The 22,483-nt window shown below is 29.9% G+C and overlaps 1 protein-coding gene across 2 annotated transcripts in view; it reads left to right on the top strand.

Moving 5' to 3' along the window:
- Window positions 1-4,663: 4,663 nt before the first annotated feature.
- Window positions 4,664-22,483, top strand: part of LOC116412897 (uncharacterized) — a 271,549-nt gene continuing 253,729 nt past the window's right edge. For both annotated transcript variants that reach the window (XM_031908805.2, XM_052900850.1), the window contains exon 1: window positions 4,664-4,998. In XM_031908805.2, the coding sequence (XP_031764665.2) occupies window positions 4,977-4,998 (22 nt within the window). In that variant the 5' untranslated portion in view covers window positions 4,664-4,976. The remainder of the gene's footprint in view (window positions 4,999-22,483) is intronic.

Below are 22,483 nucleotides of genomic sequence, written 5' to 3'. Positions count from 1 at the left end.
AACAAAACATTTTAAGTACTTACTAATTACTATTACGATTTCAGGTATTGTTAGGCAGATGAAAGTTTCCTGTGGCCAACGAGTTCCCAAACTAATGCAGATTGCTTTTCTCAAAAACATTCAAACGTGTGGCTCCGTACACTTATGAATTTAATTTGAAGTTTTAATATTTGACCAATGCGCCTTATTGCACAGATGGCTTGCGTCCACCTCTGCGCAAAATCTCATTTGCGACCGTTTACATGAGAGGTGCTGCCTCCCACTTTGAAAACCTCTGCCGTCCGTGTTTTCAAGTTTTCTAATATTATTATTATTCTCACGTTTTCTCTAAGCTCTCGACAGAACTGGTATTAGTAAGTATTTACGGTGTTGCCGCAAGCGGACCCTAATTAATAAAATTCAAAAGTTTCTAAGTAATTTTGAAGTTTACTTGTAAAGTGACTCAGGGAAAAAGCCCGTGTAATTTTAGTACGACCTTGTTTACTTAGCAAATTTATATTTTCATAATATATTAAAGCCAGCCGCTATATAAGCCAGCCAACCCAATTTTACACCTAGTTAATTATCTAGGACGACGGAAAAGTCTCATATTTTCTCCCCACCGAGTTTTAAATAGCCAACTGTCTAGGTTAATTCAGATAGACTATGGTTGGAATTGCTTTTTAAGGAAGTAATTACTATAGTTATGGAAATTAATAGGATAAACAAAGACTACAAAAAAGATTAAAAATTATATTAACTAATTATAAATTTAATGTTATTAAGTTAATTAATATAAAGAGAAAAATATAGAGGCTCATCAACACACAGCCCTAAGTATAAAAGCTAGAATTACCAAATTTAAACAGTAGATTTCTTTTTTATATCTACATAAGCACTAAGAAAAATTATCGAAACACGGCCCCTAAGGGTGTAAAAATAAGCGTGGAAGTTTTGGTAAAGTATATTTTAATCGATTTACTTGAAGATAATCATATAACTGTTATATATATATATATATATATATATATATATATATAATTATATAAAATTCAGTACTTCTTAAAATTTATCTACTAATTGAGTTAAATTAAGAATAAAGTAATTTTTGACCCCCATTTCTTCGGTGAAAATAGGTAGAACACTTCATAGGATGCTAACGATTTTAATTTCAGTCTATCAAAAAAAAATTAAAAAAATAACACTTATATATTTGATTTTTAAGGTTTTATAAATAAGGAAGTTTAATGTTAAAAAAATGCGAAAGTTTCTAAGGATGTATGTTTTGATGGATTACTCAATCATGCTTAATCGGCTGAACAGTTTGAATGAAATTGTGCACACGGGCACTTTATATTCTAACATAATACATAGGATAATTTATACATTGACACACACGCAGGCAAAGTCGCAGGAACATCTGTTATAAATTAAAATTGTGACGAAATAAAAACTGTTTAAAGAATTTTTGAAATTTGGCTTATCTATGTGATACTGAACCGAAAATGATAGTTCTTTATCTACCCCATGGCAATAAACTATGCCTATGCCCAGCGGTATAAGTATACATATCATATATTAAAGTATAATGCAAACAAAGCCTCTTCTCTCTATATATCTACAATGTATAGGTATGCTTGAATATTCATGGCGGACATGTAAGGGACTCTCATTCATTGCCCTTGGCATAACTATTAGGTATTCTGTGAGGTTCCGTATCCGTCCCAAGATATGTCATCCTTTTAAGCTTATTATTTCTTATTTATTACAAACTGAATAGATATTATGTTGGTTTTCTTTTTATTAGGTATAGCAATACATGTAACTTCCAAACCAGAGAGATACTTTATAAAGTCGTTGCGTGCCCAAGCAGCACCTCTGTCCCATTCGTGTTTTTACCGTGAAGTAGTTATGTTTGCATGACTGTATTTCAGTTTGAAGAGTGGGATATGACAGTGAATTTACATGGTACAGAGGAATAACACCTGAATTCTCAGGAATGGCAACGCATGGGAGGTATCATGGGCGAAACAGTAAGCACTTTTCATCAGGTGAGCCGTCAGCTTGTTTGTCATTCTAACTAATATAAAAAAAACTTTACTATCCTGAGTGAACACAGAGACGGCATAGTCCATGAATAGGACCAACCGAAAAGAGAGCGTTCTACTCTCAACGATTGGTCGCACTATGCCGACTTAATAAGTAATTTTAACGCTACATTTTCGGGATCCGATGTTATAGAACAAAGAAAATGCGTCATGGGAAAGGCAATTCCATATTGTTACGGTACAGTTAATGTAAGAGTTGGCAAACTTATTTGTACATATTGTGTATGGATGCATTCGTTGGCCATGGAGAAGTTGGAATAGGGGAATGAACTTCTGAGTATTCCACATGGAATAAGAGGTAGAAAACACAAAGGGAAGCTACATTTCTATATAATATAAAATTATATTTTTTTTTATTAAATCAAATGTTATATCTCTTAACTACGATAAGTTTCAAACATATATCATATTATACTTATAAATGTATATAATTTTATTTTTGAAACTTTCTTCGTGTATTTCTGCATAACCTTAAGGTTGACTGGCAGAGAATACCTATAACATTAAGTTCGTCTTTTGTACCACAGTTTATTAGTCAATAAATTTAAATAAATAAATTAATGATATACACTATATATATATATATATATATATATATATATATATATATATATATATATATATATATATATATATATATATATATATTAACTAATATTATAACTAGTATTATATTAACCAAAAATATTAATATATTCTCTCCAATAAAATGTGGTACAAAAGGCGAACTTATTGTTATCTACCAGTCAACCTTAAGGTTATGTAAAGATACAGTTACAGGCAGTTTAAAAAATAAAATTATTTATATTTTAGTATAATATGCTAAATTATATACATAAAAACATTCCTAAAATAAAGATACTAATATATTATTAGGAGAAATTAGCCATTTATTTATTTATTAAGGAGATATGAAGAAACTCTCTTGTCAGACTGTACACGTATCTTTGTATTTTTCAATCGTTATTGTGAGGGGATGAAGAAAGATCGAAAAACAATTCTATCGGATGAATAAGGAAAAATGTCGTCAGTGACAAACAATGAAATGTAGGATAAATGGATTCTTCCAGTCATGAATTCACAATAAATTGAACTGAAAAGATTATTGACTGGTGGGAGTCCCGATATTATAAATGTGAATGTTTGTAAATATGTTTGGATGTTTGTTACTGAACTACGCTCAAACAGCTGAATAGATTCGAAGGAAATTTAGTGCATGGGTAGAGTATACTGACTTACCTAACTGGGGTTGATATGATGTATATATTTTAAGGACTTTACTTAGAATTTAGTTTAAAGAGCATATATAGCCTTTCTACTCTGTTTACCACCCAATATGTGATTTGTGCAAAAAATCATTAAAATCATTGAAATCGGTCTGCAATTTACGGACGCTGTAGATTTACAAAGATGTATAGAAAAAGTAAACTTGAAATTCCTAACACTTTTTATATTTCTATTAAGAAAATAGGTATATACTAAGTTAATAGATAAACGAAACGATTTGTTTAATTAAATGTGTAATACAAAATTAATACAGAAAATGTATGAGCGAATACACAGTATATAATCGTATAATTACTTACGAAAACGTGTTAACCGTTGTCAAGGGTAAAAGGCACTATCTCAGTTAGGGGTATTATAATGTAGCGCTCAATTTTCAAGGCGACCACAATTTTCATTAAAACTTGGAAAATTATGCATGAAAAGTTTTGTTAGTGCACAACTAATATATCACGAAGTGTTTATATGATATTGCATACTTACTAACATTAACAAACTTTGTTTAATGAATTGAAAAGATTTCATTAAAGTTTCCATTAAAATTGGAAATATGTAAATTTTATAACAGATAGTTCAATTTATTAATAAATAGTAACTTAATATGAAATACATAATAAGTAGATATTTTTTATGCAACTTAGAGTGAAAACAAGCTGACGACCCAGACTATTGGAAAGTAGTAACGATCACCTATATACATGAACAGTATCATGAAAATAAGAGATTATACATGGTACCGTATTCATGCGTTGTCACTCAAGTGAACTAAGATGATATGCCTTTATATTCTGTAATTTCATTGCTATATCCCATCCTTCACCCAATCCCACCATCAATCCTACCATTCACTACGGGCTAAGTACATAAATATTTTAATTATCTCGGTTATAAATTATTAATATCGTACTTTTTAAGGCAACCATAATTTTATATTAAAAATTTTGAAATTTTTTTACCTCATAATTTTCTTTATAATTTATATACAGAGAGCTATGTGAAATTATGATACAGAACGAACTCACAAAGCCTGCATTGGTAGTACACATCTAAGTCTTATAATAGTGCTGAAACAATGGATAGAAAGGACCGAGTCGTGGCATATAGAGGTGACGATGTCTAATAAATTGGTAATAAAACATACCTTATCGCTGGCGATCGTTGGCCATTTTTAGCTTACCCACCACCCCTTTGATGTACTAATTAACCTTAGCAAAATTTTCACGGCTCACGATTACGCAATTAATTTGCTATTTTTGTTTTTGTTCACCAAAGAGGAGGGCTGATATAGCCCGGGAATGTTGTCATGGCAACGGGGGGCGCTGTCGGCGCGCGCCGCATCCAACGGCAGAAGTGACCTCGCCGCGCCGCGGTCGCTACGTCGCTTTCAGCCGTCCTCAACCGTTTTTCACGAGATCTTACGTCATGATGATATACAACATTTGACAGTACTGTGTTATTCCATACAACGAAGCAAGTGTTGTTAGTCTAGTGTTTGTGTTGTGTGTGTGAGTGCATGCATTAGGTGTCGTGCAATGTCGCGGGGTGGTGGGACACATTTGTGATCGGGAGGAAGCTGTACGGGAGGGGCGATTTTCACGCTTGAACATGCCTTTCGATTTGAGATCAGGTAAGTTTATCAGCGATTACAGCGTTGACAAACTCTTTTGAATGTTGCGAAACTTCTAGACGACCATGCGGTTTTATATTTTATTTTATATAAGTTTTATTTTTGACGAAAAAAAAAACGGTGTATTAATAATTTAAGAAAGCATAATTAATATATTATGTATGTATACGCAAGCTGTAAAGTTTTTGAACAAAATACTTAGTTTTTTATTAATACCCTCTACAGCTCACAGATTAAAAATGTTTATCAACTCTGTCATCGCTGTTTTTAGTATTTAAGGGCATTTAAGTTTTTTATTTTTATATTTTTAGAATAAAGAATTACGCTTTGGGTTCTGACTACGTATGGCAGAAAGATGCTGTAGCAATCGGTAGATCTATATTCTGTGGTCGGAAAATTATATTACGTAATATAAAAGATTCGAGCAAAGGATTATACGGTTACTTTAGCAGAGAAAACTAACAACTATTTGCGTGGCATTCTTTGATATATTCAAAGATTTACAGGCGGTGTATTTTCGTGGATATTCAAATACGCTGAATCTTATTATAATATAAATCAGTAAGGAACTGGGAGAAGGAACGGAGTATTTATATTCATTATTGTGTTATTTAAGAAATATACAAAGACATTCAACGTATGTATATGTTATTGCATATTGGTAAATGTCAGGTTTTACCAGTGAATCTTGGAATTCACCAAGATGAGTTGGTAAATGTAGGGATTTTATAAAAAAAAAACCTTTTCGGGTTTTCTCCAAACTATAATCTAACCTATCTTTCTGACTATGAGTAGGAACACCACGTACTAGACATTTCTAATCCAATTATTATATCAGTTACTGTAAAAATCAGAATTATGGTAAATCTAAAATGTTTTATAATTACATCAGAAACGTGGTAAATGTTAAAAAATAGGCATAACCTTACGAATTGATTAGTTTGTGGTGCTCGTATTCATGGTCAGAAAGGTAGATTAGGGTTGGTTTGGCGAAGACCTCAAAAATGATTTTCTTTTTATAAAATCCTTGCATTTACTAACTTATGTTAGATTTACTTGTAAAATTTATCAATGTTCTGATTTTTGCAGTAACATGTATATAGATATGAATCTAAAATCCGTCTAACTTCAATTATTATGTGTGATTTTTAGAAAGAAGTGTAAAGTTATATACATACTTTATACTTGTAAATACTTAATGGTTAAAACTAGGATGGGCAATTTATTATTATAGTTATATGTAATTAAACATAAATGTGTCAATCCTATCGTAACTTTGCTTACAGATAGAGACACCTTTCGTGGTACCAGATCTTGTTAAATATTTCACATAGAGGTAGACACGTATTAACTGTCATATTTTATACGTAGTTATATACATATCGTTTGTTTTTTAATTACTTTACACGTTATTTTACATATTATGCTGTTAATGAATATGCACTTTAAGGTTGAGAACCTTTGATTAGGTGTATGTTTCTTTTGTAATGTATATATCGTGTGTTTTGGTGGAACCTTTATTCCATTTTATGAGATGTACATATGAGATTTTATGTAATCATTTATTTAAATTAATTACCGAGACTTAATGCCACACAATTACAGTAAATGTATGTGTATCTAACATAAATACATAACTGATTTTTATGATTACCGACGTTTCGATGTATTATATGTGTAAAAAATATAAATATTTATAATTAAAGATTGATTTTTAATTAAGTTTTTTAATTTAAGTTTTTTTAATCATTTAATTAAATCGAATAAGTCGACGGCCCAGCCCATTGAAAGTGGTCACCGTTGTTTGCGTGGTAAACATGAATGGCCAGCAACAATTTTAGACCCTATGTTATATTTTGCTTCATTATTTATAATATGTATTGCAGTGAAATGAAAGGAAAATAAAAAATCGATGCAAGATTTTCCTATTCTTTTCCTTTTATAGACTCTCCTTCTGTAGATGAGATTTTGCCAAACCCCTCTCCCGTTCAAGCTCAGGTAATTAATGGAATGTTATCAATATGATGAAACGTCATAGGATGAATACGGCAAAATACACAAATATGTATTTTATTTAACAGAGAGAGGCTTTGAATAAAATTCGTCTACTTGAATACTCTTGATTAATACTTGAACAATCTTGTCTATCTCTGTCTCTGTCGTATTTCTACCGTGAAATATTGTGCAAGTATGATTGTGTTTCTATTTGAAGAGTGGATATGACAATATTACAGGGTAGGTCTTGTGAATAAATTTACTTTTAAGAAAAGTGTTCAGTCACATCTATTGAAGTCTCTAAATAAAAACAAGTAGTCGAGTATGCAGTAGTTAATCATATGTGTATGTACATATATCTATTTACAGATTGTTTTCATGGAATTGTTATTAAAATCTGTTTAGAAGTTTAGTTTTTAGATCAAAATAATTGGTTTTGTCACAATTGAAGTTGTATTTTTTTGACACGATATTTATTATTTGAGAAATCATGTGAATAACCTTTTATTGAGGTTTTCTAATTGTTTAATTCTGCTAGTAATTAATAATTGCTTATGGTTTCTGACTTTTTTTAAATATTAGTTATTTCAATATTAGAACTTCTGGTATGGATAAGCTACAAAAATATTCAAGATTCATTGAGCAGTTGAGCATCATTGGGACATGTTTGCCTCCAACTTGCTGGAGTATCGTCGGATGATCATAAAGTGTTTTTGTTCTGAGATTTAAGATATAATTGTTAAGTGATTTAAATGTAATTAATATTATTACATTTAATTATACATATGTATTACTGTACTGATGCTTTCCTGAGTGAACGTATTGTAACGGAAACTGTAAAGCTTACTCAGTTGATAATATAAATAAATAAGATTCATCTTTGTTTGTAGTTCAGTATTTTGCATGTATTTTCTTTGCCTTTTTGTTTAAGTACCCGGGTCATCGGGGTTATCCGGGATGAGTACTCCGGATAACTCCGGATAATGTTATTTCTGTTCTCTTGCTTATTTACATTACCTGTGCATCTCTCAGTCCTTAATAAGTTTTTTATGTAATGTATGTATATATGATGCCATCATCATCATCATCATCATCATATTAGCCTTTAATTGTCCACTGCTGAACATAAGTCTTTCTTGGGGGGTTTTGCTAGTAGTTGCTACACTTCCCAGGCGGATTGGCAACCGCAGTCAGGCTTTAGACATATGTTAAGGGGGACGCTGCTGCTCATCTCTCGCCCTACCTTAGGCTTTTACGTCACCCACGAGGGCCATGAAGGGGTGGCCTATTCTATGCTAGGACCGCACGGCCAATGCATGATGTATGTATGTATAATGTATGTATGTGTATGTAAGTATATATGAATGATCATAAGCATATAACTCTTTACACATATATATTTTTGACTTAAAAAAAGGTTTTTCTTAAAATTCTGATAAATTTTGAACGAATGAATAAATGAAAATTTGTTAATTCTTTTTACAATCTGTAAGTATTTACGCGTTCAATCTCTTGTTGGTTCTGCATTAATTTTCTTCTCTTTGATGCTGCTGTTCAAAACGAACCTTCTTTTTGTTTAATTTATTATACATATTTATTTTTATGAAAAACATTATGAATAACAAATAAAAGAAAAATACGTTAACAGATGGTTTATTTGATTTACACAAAATATAAAAAGACAAATTATTAGAACTATTGAGGACAGAAGGGGAAAAATGTTGGGACAATTTATACGACACGACGAACTTATGAACATTATAATAGAAGGTAAAATAGAAGGAAGAAGGAGGAGAGGGAGACCGTGACATAGTTACATCAGGCAAATCAAGGAAGGAGTTGGTGTCGTGTCGAATCAAGAGGTGAAGAGACTCGCTGAAAATCGTAGTGAGTGGCAAGAGCTCCACCGACAAGAGCGCAGCTCTTAAATAGGATAGATAGATAAAAATATATAGCAAAATTAACTAGCTTTTTCTATACAGCTGCCATCTTTTATTTTTTTAATAATTTTTAATTTTTTCAGTCTATTTAATAAAAGATTTTAAAGAAAAAGAGTTCTCTAATAGAATAAATGAATTAATAATATTTTTATTTGTTACCTTATCATAATATTACCTTATACTAACGATTTTGTCCATGTGATTGGAATATGTTTGTTGACTAAGATAAAAAAGTAGCCTATAGCCGTATTCTATCTCCATCTCATATATTCTTCTTTATTCTTTATTGTACATAAAACATACTGGTAATTACAATTCATTATAAACATAATGTATAAAGGCGAGCTTATCTCTAATAAGAGATTTCTTCCAGCAAAACCTTTCCATGTTAATGTGTTATTTTATAAATAAAAATAGGCAGTCATACGATCTGCATATATTGTATATAGTATGTCTTTACCAAATTTCATAGTGATTGGTCAAGCCGTTAAGGTAACAAACAAACAAACCCGCTTTCACATTTATTATATTTAATTTTATTAATATAGGATTTATTTACGATGATTATTGGATAGGAAAATTGTACATCGATCCGTGCGATATCTAATAATAAAGTTATACCAAAGTTTGATACAGTAATTGATGTTGCTTATACGGTATTCAGGGAAAAATCCCTGTTATCTCACTTTTTCTTCTAGCAACAGCTATTTTTTCCGACTTGATACAAAGTTCTTGTGTGTAAATATATTTATTCTGGCTTGCAAATATTTTTTCGATACATCTTCCAATATCTAAAATTTGGTATACACGTAAATATTATTGGAAACAATATTGTCTTTTTATCTCTATTACTTGACATATTTTACTTATGCATATCAGGGTTCGCGTAAATACTAGTATTTAATAAGTAATAAAAGATGTATTACTTTTAAAGATATTTTATTTTCTCATAATTAAAAATAATTTTATGTTGATCTGTTATACTTTCGTTTCTAGATTCGGGGGGTTTTCTGTTATTGTCAATTCATACCGCCTTTACTTATAAACCGACTTGGACTTACAGGTTAGTCACAAAATTTTTTTATCACAAACGATTCAGTGGTTTCTAAATCAAAATAACTTGTTTTCCACAATTGAAGACAGTTATTTTTTTGTGGAATGTTAAATTATGTGAATACCTGTAGTAATAACATTTATATAATAAAATTTTATAAAATTACACGTGCCGTGGATACTCTGAATAAATACTTGTTTACAAAAAATATAACATTCTATTTGTATCGGCCTTTACGGTATATTGATTTGCGTAAATTAGATTTCAAGTTTGATTCTCGAGTGGGTTGATTTCAGTTAATATTTCCTTACTTATATCGTTTAAGATTTATTGTAAAAAATACGGACACGGCGTTCAGATTAACCATTAATCCTTGTCTATATGGACTGTAACAAGAAATAAACAACAAAAACATAAAGTAAAAGGAAAGAAAAGAAAAAATAATAGCTGTGTTTCGTTCAGCTCATTCTTCTGGGCAGTAGATTCATACAAAAGTTTACTTCAATAAAAATATTTTAATTTTTATTTTTTTTATAACAGAACATTAAGTTTTAGTGATTATGTATGTGTAATTATTTGTACTTTTTGAAATAAGGGGGTGTTCAAGTATTACGTAACTCAATTTGGGGTAGAGGGTGGGGGGAAGGGATCTTGTTAAACGTTATGATGCATTATAGGGGCGAGAGGAGGTATCAAACGACGTGTTACGTAACATTGTTCCTTTTTTATTTAAATAAATAATTAGGGAATTAAAATCTTCAAAGTTGACAACTGTTTTCGTTTATGTTTTATGGGAATCCCTCGACTGTATTGTACGTAAATTTTGTTTCGTTTCTGCTGTCAGTGTTCATTAGTGTTGCGACTTTTAGGTGAAGAAATGATCATTTGTGTTACGTAATGTTTAGCGAGGAAGAAGGAGTGGGTACAGAAAATGTGAGTGCGCGTTACATGGAGCGGAAGGAGGGTAAAAAATCTTCAAAAATTGCGTTACGTAACACTTAAACATTCCCTAGTTAGGACTTAATTTGAACTTACTACCATTTTTTTAATATTATATACGAATAACATAAAATTATAGGCACAGGTAAAGGCAAAACTTCGTCGCTCGCAACTCAGTGCACCGAAGACGTCGCAGCGCGAAATCATTTGAATTATTTCGGTTTTGACCGTAGTTTCGGCTAGACTGAAATCGAATGTTCGGTGAGATACCGATTTATGAACTTTCACACATATGTAATATCAGTAGAGTTAGTAATGAAATTAGTAACTATTAATAATCTACTATTTTATACACGTGATTTCATCCACCTAACTAGGACAATATTGATGGACTGGGATATAATGTAGTCTATATCCTTTTTCATTAGTAGTTAAGACGCAAAGAGGTAAAAATAAAAATACATTGTCGCTTATTATATTAGTACAGATTAAAATACATATTGGATATAATAATAATTATATATCTGCTTATTTATTTCGGCAATATTTACCTAGCTTAATACGAGAGGAAGGTACAATCTGGTTAGCGAAATGATGCATAAAAATGGGATGTTCCGTGCTTCCCTAACGAAGTTACCCTTATTTCTCGTGAATGCGGTGCGGGTTAGTCGCCATTTATGAGAGAAGTATGGTAAAATAGAAAGATAAAGGATAAGAAAGCAGATAAGTATAATATATTGTTATGTAAAAAAATGCGATTTCATTAGTGAAAGCACCGATAAACGATTGGATGTATCGTTTACCATCAGACGGGCTGTTTGCTTGTTTGCCACCTTCGTGGTATAAAAAAGTGATTGTTAAGATGTAAAGGTGTTATAAGGTAACAGTCTAATAAACAAACTCACTTTCACATTTATAATATTAAAAAGGATAAAGGTATCTAAATGCTAAGATCGACCACATTTTTAATTGCGAAGCGCTGACTGATTAATAAGTACAAGATATTAAATATTCTCCTTATTAATGGTGGGGCGTTTTGGTTAAGTTATAATACAAATTCTACTAACATTTTAAAGGTAAATGTTTGTGAAGGTGTTTGTATGTTCATTACTTAATTTTATCTAAATGGATTTGAATAAAAATTAGTAGAGGAATATTTCATTCTGTGGACTTAGACAGCAGATACCTTATTATCATAAATCGTGTAGACAAAACTGAAATACGTGTAGAGCTAATATTTTAAATTTGAAAACAAAAGAAACAAGATGTTTGGACGTTTCTTGCACAGTAATTTTTAAAAGCTGAACGGATTGAAATATGGTGTTTAGACAGACCGTATATAACATGTACGTAAAGTATATTATAATCTACTCGATGCAAGCTAAAGCGCGAGATACAACTAGTATTACTATAATTTAAATTTATTTAATAAAAAAGCAGTTTCTTGCTCCGCAAAGAAAAAAAAAACAGTCACAAATGTAATATTGATTTAACAGTGAAGTATAATAACTTATTTTGTGAAAGTTAACATTAAATTTGGTTCACATACATATATACATATTTAATTATTCTTTACTGCACATTAAAATTTGTATATATAAAATATATATGTTATATATCTCTGTCACACTTATCTCCCATTGGGGTAGGGAGATACAATGGAACGTCAAATTCAAACAGACTCCTTTCACTTCTTCCACATTCTTCAATCGTTGGTTCACAATTGGCAAAGATATCGCGTAACATAACAAAAATACCTCCTGTACTTTTGTTAAGTTGAGAAACTGCTCCTTTTTAACGTCATTGAAGATTTCTTATGATTTACCAAATCATTTAAAAACAGTAACAGTAATTTACGATAAAAATATATACCATCTATAAAGTCATAATCAAGACTTTTATTTTTATAAACCGCTCAATCGATTTTGATAAAATTTTATAAACTTGTACTGTTTACTACAATTTTAAAGAGATATTTTTAATATTAAAAAGGTGAAATGAATCCGGTTAGTGACAGTTTTTTATGCATCTTAGAATATCAAACAATAGTTGGAGGCAATAAAAGCCAAAACGATTTTTGCTGTAGTATAATATTTAAAAATTCCGTGACACTATGTTTCTTTACATTAAATTTCAAAATCAGTCAACCGATTTTAATCTATTTTGTATGTTTGTCTATGTTATTACTCCAAGTTGAAAGAGATAGGATGGTTAGAGAACGAAATAATATTTTAGCTAGTTATCTAGAAATATCATGTATAATGATATTGCATCCGAACTAAAATAATCTTATTTTACTGTTATAATAAAATTCTAACTTAATGATGTTTGTATATAGAAAATATTTAAGAAATATTGATATGAACACTCTTAATAGGAGCAATACAAGCCAAAATATAAATTTTTAGACTTTTTTTTCTATCATACAGACAGTTTGCGACATCACACAAAAACTACTGCACCAAATTGAATACGGTTCCCACAATTGCATTTCTGAAGACCTAATTTAAAAACTGATTCATATTTTATCTTGCCACATTATCTAGAAATGGTTGATTTAATTTATTTTCCTAGTTCTTAAAATCTATGCGAATGAAATAGTGGGCCAAAAGCTAGTTTGTACGCGTAATATTTTTTTATATTATTCTATTATTTTCTAATTAAAAGTATTTCTTTAATAAAAATCAGGTAATTACCAAAAGAATTTGTGGAAAATACAATTCTAATAAGTAGGTATGGGATTCGAGTCACGTCGTGTGAATTTTAATTAGAAATCTTTTTGCCACTTCGAAAAGACTAGAAAGTTTTACGAAAACACATTTGTTTATGTGCAATTTAACTGAAAGTATTAGGTTGTTTCGAGCGTGAAAGCAATATATTTTGTTTTCTTTTAGTTATTGGAAATTCTGATGACACAGTGTTTAAACAAAAGGGTAGATTTTTCTCTGAACTGTTTATGTAGACAGAATAATCTTTTCAGAAAAAATATTGTATTTTCACTTATCTATAATCCACGCTTTGTTATATAGTGTGAATGATAGTAAGTTATTAATTCATCACGATGGGCTAACTGACCTACCTTTTCATTCCCATCCATCATTTCTCACCCGCCAGCATATATCATTAGCGCAGGCGGAGTTACCACTCCATAACCATTTATTACAAAAAAACCTACGAATTCATCAAAATATTTCATGAGAAAATCTCAAATATGTTTTAAAATGACCGATTCTAAAAATTTCAATCGATATAGTAATTTTACAGTAAAAACTGTCAAAATATCAACTGTCATCTGCACAGTGTTGTAACTGGCTGAATGTAATTAATTTACTAGAGGGAGACTTTGTTAAAGTCGTTTGCATTTTGGAAGTTTCGAGTCTGTAGTCAAACAGCCATTCTTACATGCTTGTGTTTTGTATTGAAGAGATGAAATACAAGAATAATTAACAAAATTGACTTAATTTTCCTTTTACTTTAAAGTATCGCGTCCAAACATATCTGTCCAAACAGCCCCATAATTGGTACTGATAACGAAAGTCTTTAGGTGTTACGAGTACGTCCGCAATGTGTACCTTTGTTCTGTACACGATGTTAAATAAATAAATAAATTTAGGAAATAAATTCTAATATGTAATTTAATGAAATTGATTTATAAAAATATTTCTGATAAAAAATATATTTTCCATTAAAAATATTTTTAAACAACTTGAAGGAAATTTCTATGTCCTAAGAAAAATGTTGCTGAATCGTAATAAAAACGTAAGCTCAATTAAAAGAAGGAAAAAGCAAGAGAATGTGAGGGAACACAAACAGAATACGAGTTGACACAAATTAGTGTTTCACTCTTTGTTTTACTATACATTAGTCCCTGATGACAATCGTCGTTTGTACAAAGTTTAATTAGTAAATCCTCGACGTATGTACGCTTGTATCCGACTCGCTGAATATAATAATATCAGGAATGGTAATTATCTAAATTTGTAAATAGTGTGGTTTTGGTTGGATGCATTGCAATATTTACATATCATTTATACGTGATAAGTAGTCTTAACAAAAATAACAATAACTAAATTTATTGCATTGTAAAAATTTTATTGTATATATATATGTATACCTTACATAGGATACTTTAAAAAGATTCAATAAACATGGCGAAATTAGATATCTCATAAAGGGATATCTATAAAATAAAATACAAATAAATTATAAATATGTAAGTTTAATTTAAATATTTTTCCTAGTTTTTAATTTTATTTGATTATCAGAAGGAAGATATTTTCAATTCGTGTATGTATTTTTTTTAATGATGTGATAGTAATGTGAAATGATGAACAAGCTTACAACCCCTTTGACAAATAAATATCAAATTGAAATAAAAATAATCAATTCTTTTGTAAGGCAATGAAAGCAGAAATGAAGCTAAACGAAACTAGTATTTAGGTAGACGGACTGATTACAAAACGTGTACATTTTCCTTGGGGTAAATGTTCAAATGTAACATCATAGTAGTACTTGTGATAATGTGCACCTACGTTTTCAACTCTTATTGAATTAGACTCAGAGTTCAGAATTGAATAAAAATATACAAGTACAACTATCGAGTTAGTACGTGACCTAGTAAACTTGGGTTCACGAAGGAGGCTGGGTAATAGCATCTCCCTGCAATAACACGTCAGAACGAGAGGTACTAATTTGTATACGAGCTCAATTTCTTAGTATGTATTAAGGAGAGTATTTCGTTACACGTGTTCAGTACAAATTTCCAAGTCCACGAGTTAAAAATTGATGGACTTACATACTTTCATCATTTATTATTTATTCTGACGTTTTAAAATATAAATCTTTGAAAATGCTTTCTTTCTATAGATAGATAGATACTCTTTATAGTTTCCTCCAAAAGATTACAATTGTAAACTTATTATATATAGAAACAATTACAAGAAATAATCGCAATGAGAAAACAATATTTTATGAGAATTAATAATTTTAGTACTTTTGTCTCAGTGTCGATGAACTGGTCAGTCAGGCCCTTCTATATAATAAACTACTACAAAAAAATTTCATTGTTACATATAAAAAAGTCGTTATTATGAAGTAAGTCACGGGGTGTAAATAGTTGTTATAATAAACACCTGATCAATTTCATTGATATTGTTTAAGGCAGTTGTAAACAAGTAAATAATATATATATATATATATATATATATATATATATATATATATATATATTCTAATAATACAATTATTAATCTAATAATACAGTAATTTAATTATTTATTGAATATATCATAGTGGAAAAGATGGACATAACATAATATAGTTTTATCAACACGGAGCCGTGCCATGTTTCTTTTTTCGTAGCTAGTAAAAAATAAACATATTTAAAAGTATTATAAAATAATTTCACTTATTAAATAGAATAAAACAATTCGTTTCAGTCTATTTCACTTCATTTATTACTTTTCTATGTATTTATATTTCAAATATCTCTTCAATGGCACTAAATGAATCTACAATAAATATGAAACCTAAATTTATAACTTTTGGGGTTCATTATAAAGTTGAAAGTTTAAGCGTTGTTCAAACGGAATTCACATGAAATGACTCACGGAATATGAAAGCCACATTCACAAATATTTTTCAAAAGACTCGTCGTACACAAGGAATGCTTTTTCAGTGGTTTTTTTACACAGAGTTTGCAACACGGCGTATTGAGTGAAGGTGAATGGTGCAAAAGGGTGTGGAAAAGAGGTAAAACTAACAGATATAAATATAGTATTTAAATATGCAGTATATGTTAAGTTTATAGTTAAAATGTATTGTAATATCATCCTTATCATATCGGCCGTTAACTGTCCACTGCTGAGCATAATCCTCCTCTATAAGGGGGGAGGGGGTTGCCAGTAGTTGCCACGTTTAGCAGGCGGGTTAACAATCACAGTTAATCTTTGTCGATGATTTAAGAGAGGCAATGTTGCCCATGCCTTGACCATTATGTACTATTGTATTACCGTTGTTAATTAATGCTCCTTTCCACTCAGGGTTTGCTGGAAGAGAACTCTTACAGAGATAAGCTCGCCTGTTGTACATCTTTATTTAATAAATAAATTATACGTTTGTAATTTTCTGTATATAATAAAGTATAAATAAATTAATACTATAATAAGCTTAAACTGAATTTAATGAAAATGTAACGAAAGTTTGTTAAAATTATCACAAAAACACTCTATAAAATGAATAATATAATAAAATTAAATGTTTCTGTTATATTTCAATTTAATACATTTTTATTTATATTATTAACATTTACATTTTATACATAAACAGATGATTTATTGTCATGTCCGTCCATTATGTATATGTTTATATATTCATTAAGATCTGTTGAAATAGGTTATAGTGTACTTATTATGTTTAATTAATTATTTCATTAGATTATAAAATTTAGTGCCATTATATTTTAGTTTAGAATTTTACATTTTTAGTTTTAATTTAATTTCAATACAATGGAAATACAGTAACTCATTCAATACAATACAAATTCAATGCATCTTCACTATATGTAAATGCTAGGCTCCGAGGAATGATTTATATTAATAGACATTTTTAGACAATTATGTCTGAAGATGCCTCGTTTAGAGGTGAAACACATGTCGCAACATGTGCATAAACTGAATAATGGTAAGAGATTGAGTTTACAGAACTTCTACTAATAATAATAATAGCAGTCAATCCTCAAATATTGGCAGTCGCAAGATATAATGGTAGCGGAATTAAACAAAATAATTGTAATCTACCAAGCAATTCCTTTCTATTTTAATACAAAATGTTTTCCGTCTATATGCTATATGTTATATAGCTTTACCTAAATTCACGTGGACTAACTAGTGAGATCAGTAAGTTAATAAAATACCGGGCTTAGGGTTTCCGAGGTTGCAGCCCTCAGTGGGTCGTGTCATAATCTTGCGGCCCATTTTCGGAAATGCTGCCAATTTCAGTAAATACCTTCACTATTAGGTCAAAGTGGACGGTGTGGAACTTTCCATTTGTATTGTCATCTACATAATATGTATATTTGTAATATAGTTATTATCTGTGATAATATGGAATTAATTAATTTCCTGTAATTTATTTTTTTATTTAATGTTTTAAATTACTATCTACTTTTTTTGTATTTTGTCTAATTGCTATTGTTTTTAATGTGTAAGTGGCACACTTTGAATAAGTAATGCTTACTTAGGTAACTTAAATTTCTCAATATTTACTTCGTGTGGATTTGTAAATAGTCTCATTATTGGAGCCTGGTAAAAATTTCTAATATTAACACTATACCAGAAGGAGACTTTATATATAAGTAATTTGCTTGAGTACCTCTGCAGTAATAGTGGGCTGTTACACTCGTATATCTGCTACAAAGCATCTGCTTTAGCTTAAAAGAAAGAGGGTTATAGCAGAAATTACAGGGAACTGAGACTAATAACTTTATCTTTAAGAGTCATAATGCAGAAATGTGTACTTCAAAGTATATTTTAAGATGTCTGTGGTGCTCTTCGTGATTGTATGTAGGTGATGATTACCACTTTCTGTTAGACTGTCAGCTTGGTTGTAATTCCAAGTATTAAGAAAATTTAGATGTGGCTTCATATATTTAAACACATGAAATACCTGAAGATTTTACTCTACTAAAAAATGATAAAATAATTTTATTATGTATGTGCACATAAGAGTAAGCTTCAGTCATTTTTGATCCCGGAAAAGAGCCCTTCTAACAAGATAAACATTTTAACATCCTGTGTAAACATTATCCTTAAAATATCTCGACGTAGCGTCGGCAAAACTGCACGGTGTTAATGTCAAGGAAAAAACCGGTTAAGAGCAAGTTAAACTAGCGTACTGGTTCCGTACTCTAATAATAATAATCTACACTGTAAGTGATCAATGTAATTGAAACTGTTTTATTTTAACTTTGCTGCTAAAAAACAAACTTGCTACGACATCAGTACATAAGTAAACATTAAAATCAATTAAGAATTGGCGAATATACATAAAAACATTCCACAATACATTTTTTTAAGTTGCTTTAAAATATCATATAAAAAATATTTTTGACTATTTTTTTAGATTTTTTATTTCACAAACATCGTAAACAGGAGGAAGGTAGCATTATTAACATTTTAAAAAAGGAAACTTTATTTATTTTTTATTAAAACAGAACAAGAAGTTGCTATGGAATGTCCATATAAATTTCTTTCATATGAGATTTAAAAATTATTCCAAATTTAAAAGTGGTCATTTGTATTATGCATTTAATTTCTTTTTTTTTTTATCTATTTTAATAGTTGCCGTTGTGATTCGTATAAGTAAAATATTCATATAAATCAGTGAATGAGCATTTTCGGACCATATTAATGCACTAGGAGTTCCTTAATATTTTGATACGGATTTCTAAAACATACCTAATGTAGACAAACTAGGGATAACTTTTCACATGACCTACATAATCTCGAAATGAGCGAGAAATAAATCGTAGCAAAGCAAGTGACCTACACACACATATATATGTGAACTAAATGGTTTGGAATAGACTACATCGGTATTATTGTTCTTTCCTTCCCTTTCTTTTCTTTTCGTATGATAATATCTAGGCTGTTGTTTCTTTGTTTGTTATCTTTATTCGAAATAACCGTAATGGAAACTGTACATGTAGATTAGTTAATGTAATAAATCGGAATTTTTATTTATAATAATCTATACTAATACAATGAATAGGAAAGATTAGATTATTTGTGTGTAGTGGATAAATTAAAAAACCACTCTACTGATTTTAAAAATTGTTTCACTTACAGAAAGTTGTTACCAGTAAATAATGAAGGCTATATATAATTAGAACAGACATTAGAGAATTAGAATAAAAATTGCTCATTAAAGCTAATATAAAATACTAATTTATCTTTCTATTTCCCATTCTTCATTTCTATTACCATTCTTATATCCCATGTGAAGCCGGAGCGGGTCACTAGTTATCAATATTTAATACATTTTTTGTTTACTGCTGAATATTAGTACCTTCCCGATTTACTTGATACAGAGAGTTTCCGTTTAATTTTCTACTGCGAAGTAGCTGTGCTTACATGGTTGTTTTTTAGTTACAAATTTGTGAAATTACAAGAAACGGCGACATGACTATTTAATACTAAGTAATGGTAACACGGTTGCCAACCGCAATTAGGCTTTAAAAATGTTGTAAGAGGGATCCTGCTGCCCATTCTTTGCCATGTAATAGTCGCCTCTTACGACATCCACGGGAAAGGTAGGGGAGTTGCCATAACTAGCAACTACTGGTAAAACCCAAAGGGTAGGGTTATAATTAGCAGTGGACAGTTAAAGGCTAATGTGATCATGATGAATGGCAACACACGAGGTAACTATTGCCGTCACAATATACCGTGTGATCACTTATTCCATATACAAAAGTTATAAAAGTTAGTATTTCTAAAAGTCTTAGATTATATACCTTATACTATATCTATGCTATAAACATAGGTTAAGATTTGTATTCATATCGTCCCAAGCTAAAAATATCAGATGCACATATCGTAACATATCCTAATTCTTGAAAAGGTCGCTCGTTTGACCTTTATTTATATCTCAAAGGTGTAAGGTATAAAATAAATCGAATTAAACCGAGATAAAATCATTGCGGCTATCCGAAATCCAATCTACTTGTTTATGGATGATTGTGTGTCGACGCTTCAGTGCCATTAGATGCTCGCCCTCTGCCCATTAAGAGAGCATAGCTGAAGGACAGCCGTGACCCCGACACTTTTTGGTATAAATGGACCTCTTAACAATTCCGAAAACGTTGGCTAAATGTTAGCAATCAATGTAAACTATTCTGGGTTAACGCTTCTAACTCATATAGAACAATCAGTGAAGTTCTTTCAAGCGGATAAATGAACTGAAAATTTGTGATATCAAAATGTTTAGAGGCAAAAAAAAAAAACTAAATTACCTAAATAATGCAATTACTAATAGTCGATTTTCTCTTCAAATAGCGAGTTCAGTAACATTTAGCAAGCAATCAATGAAGTTAATGCAATAAGAAAATTGAAATAAAATTTTGCTACATCAAAAGGCTTTCAGGTTAAAAAAAAACGAAACTAAATGATCTAGATTTTATTAGAGATAACTTAAATTTTGTTGTAAAAACAGCAATTATGTTTTTAGAAAAAATATTAAAATTTGTATAAAATAGCGAAGCATTGCCATTTCCCAAGCCTCAAACTGAAACACACTTAAGCGCGCGTAACTGCCACGTGGCTGAAAGACCATTGAAACCGAAGTACCCAAGCAGATGACTTTTGTACAAAGTTTTCTTTAGGACCTGATTTGGATTAAATTATTTCTCTCATCGCGGATCCATTTTTGCTACAATAATATTTAAATCGTTTTCAAAATTTTGGCGGTTTTTCTATTTTTTTTTTATATTTCTTACAGCGTAGTTTTAAGAATGAATATATTAGAAGAAGTATGAAAGTAAAGCCAGTATTGTATAACTTAAGGAGTAACCATCTGTCCTAAAATAAACACATAATGATGAATCTATGTCTGTATTAGGTACTTCATTACATATTATTTATTTTATTTAATATAAACCTAACTATGGAAATAAATAAAAATATACAAATTTGATATTTGTTATATAACAAAATACATACAGTTACATACGGACCGCGGAGGGTAGGAGGTCGCAAAATATTTTTACAAACTATGGGGAATGCACTATGAAAAAGTTTAAAAAACATTATCTTAGGTAAAAAAAATTGTACAAGTCACTTTAAACGTAATCTTTTTGAGCTACATTGAATTACATGTACAAAAAGTAATTACGCGACGAGAATGACCTTGTTATTTTTCGCCCCAAATACGTTAACAAGGTAAAGTGGATGAAATATTTAAAATATTTTCCCTTGCGTTATACTCTTCCGCAGCATTTAATTTCCTACAGTAACTTTTTTTAAAGACAATTCAAGCGTCTGAATTTAATTGAAAAGAAATGATAATAAAAAGATGATATAGTGACAGAAGTTATATTATTACGAATAATATTAAGACAATTCATACTTATAAAGAAACTACTGGAATACTATTTAGTAGCACTAATATTTACTATTTCAAAATATTTCACATATATTTTTTGTATAAAATAAATTAACTATGTATTAAGTTTGTATAAACATTTAGAAGCTTAATATTATAAAGTATAAAATAAAAATAATAATTTAGTACCTTGTACTCTACGTAAGCGCTAAACTTATTTGTAAATGTGTAAAAAAGTTTACTTTTATATTAAAAACAAAATATCAGTGTTCTGCTCGTTTGAGGGCAAAGCAATAAACTGAGTTGGGATCATATTGTGTTACTATGGCACTTTTTATCTCTTTTTTTGTGTACGCCAATCTATGTTTGTTGTTGTGTGCTTAATGTAAACAAATTATCTATGTGTCATACAATTTTGCTTTTATTTAAATTATATTATTATTATTAATCGTAAAAT

This window comes from Galleria mellonella, unplaced genomic scaffold, assembly GCF_026898425.1.
Source record: "Galleria mellonella isolate WM207_F2 unplaced genomic scaffold, CSIRO_AGI_GalMel_v1 utg718, whole genome shotgun sequence".
Taxonomy (NCBI): domain Eukaryota; kingdom Metazoa; phylum Arthropoda; class Insecta; order Lepidoptera; family Pyralidae; genus Galleria; species Galleria mellonella.
The sequence above is the reverse complement of the archived record's forward strand: the minus strand, read 5'-3'. Positions and strand labels throughout refer to the sequence as shown.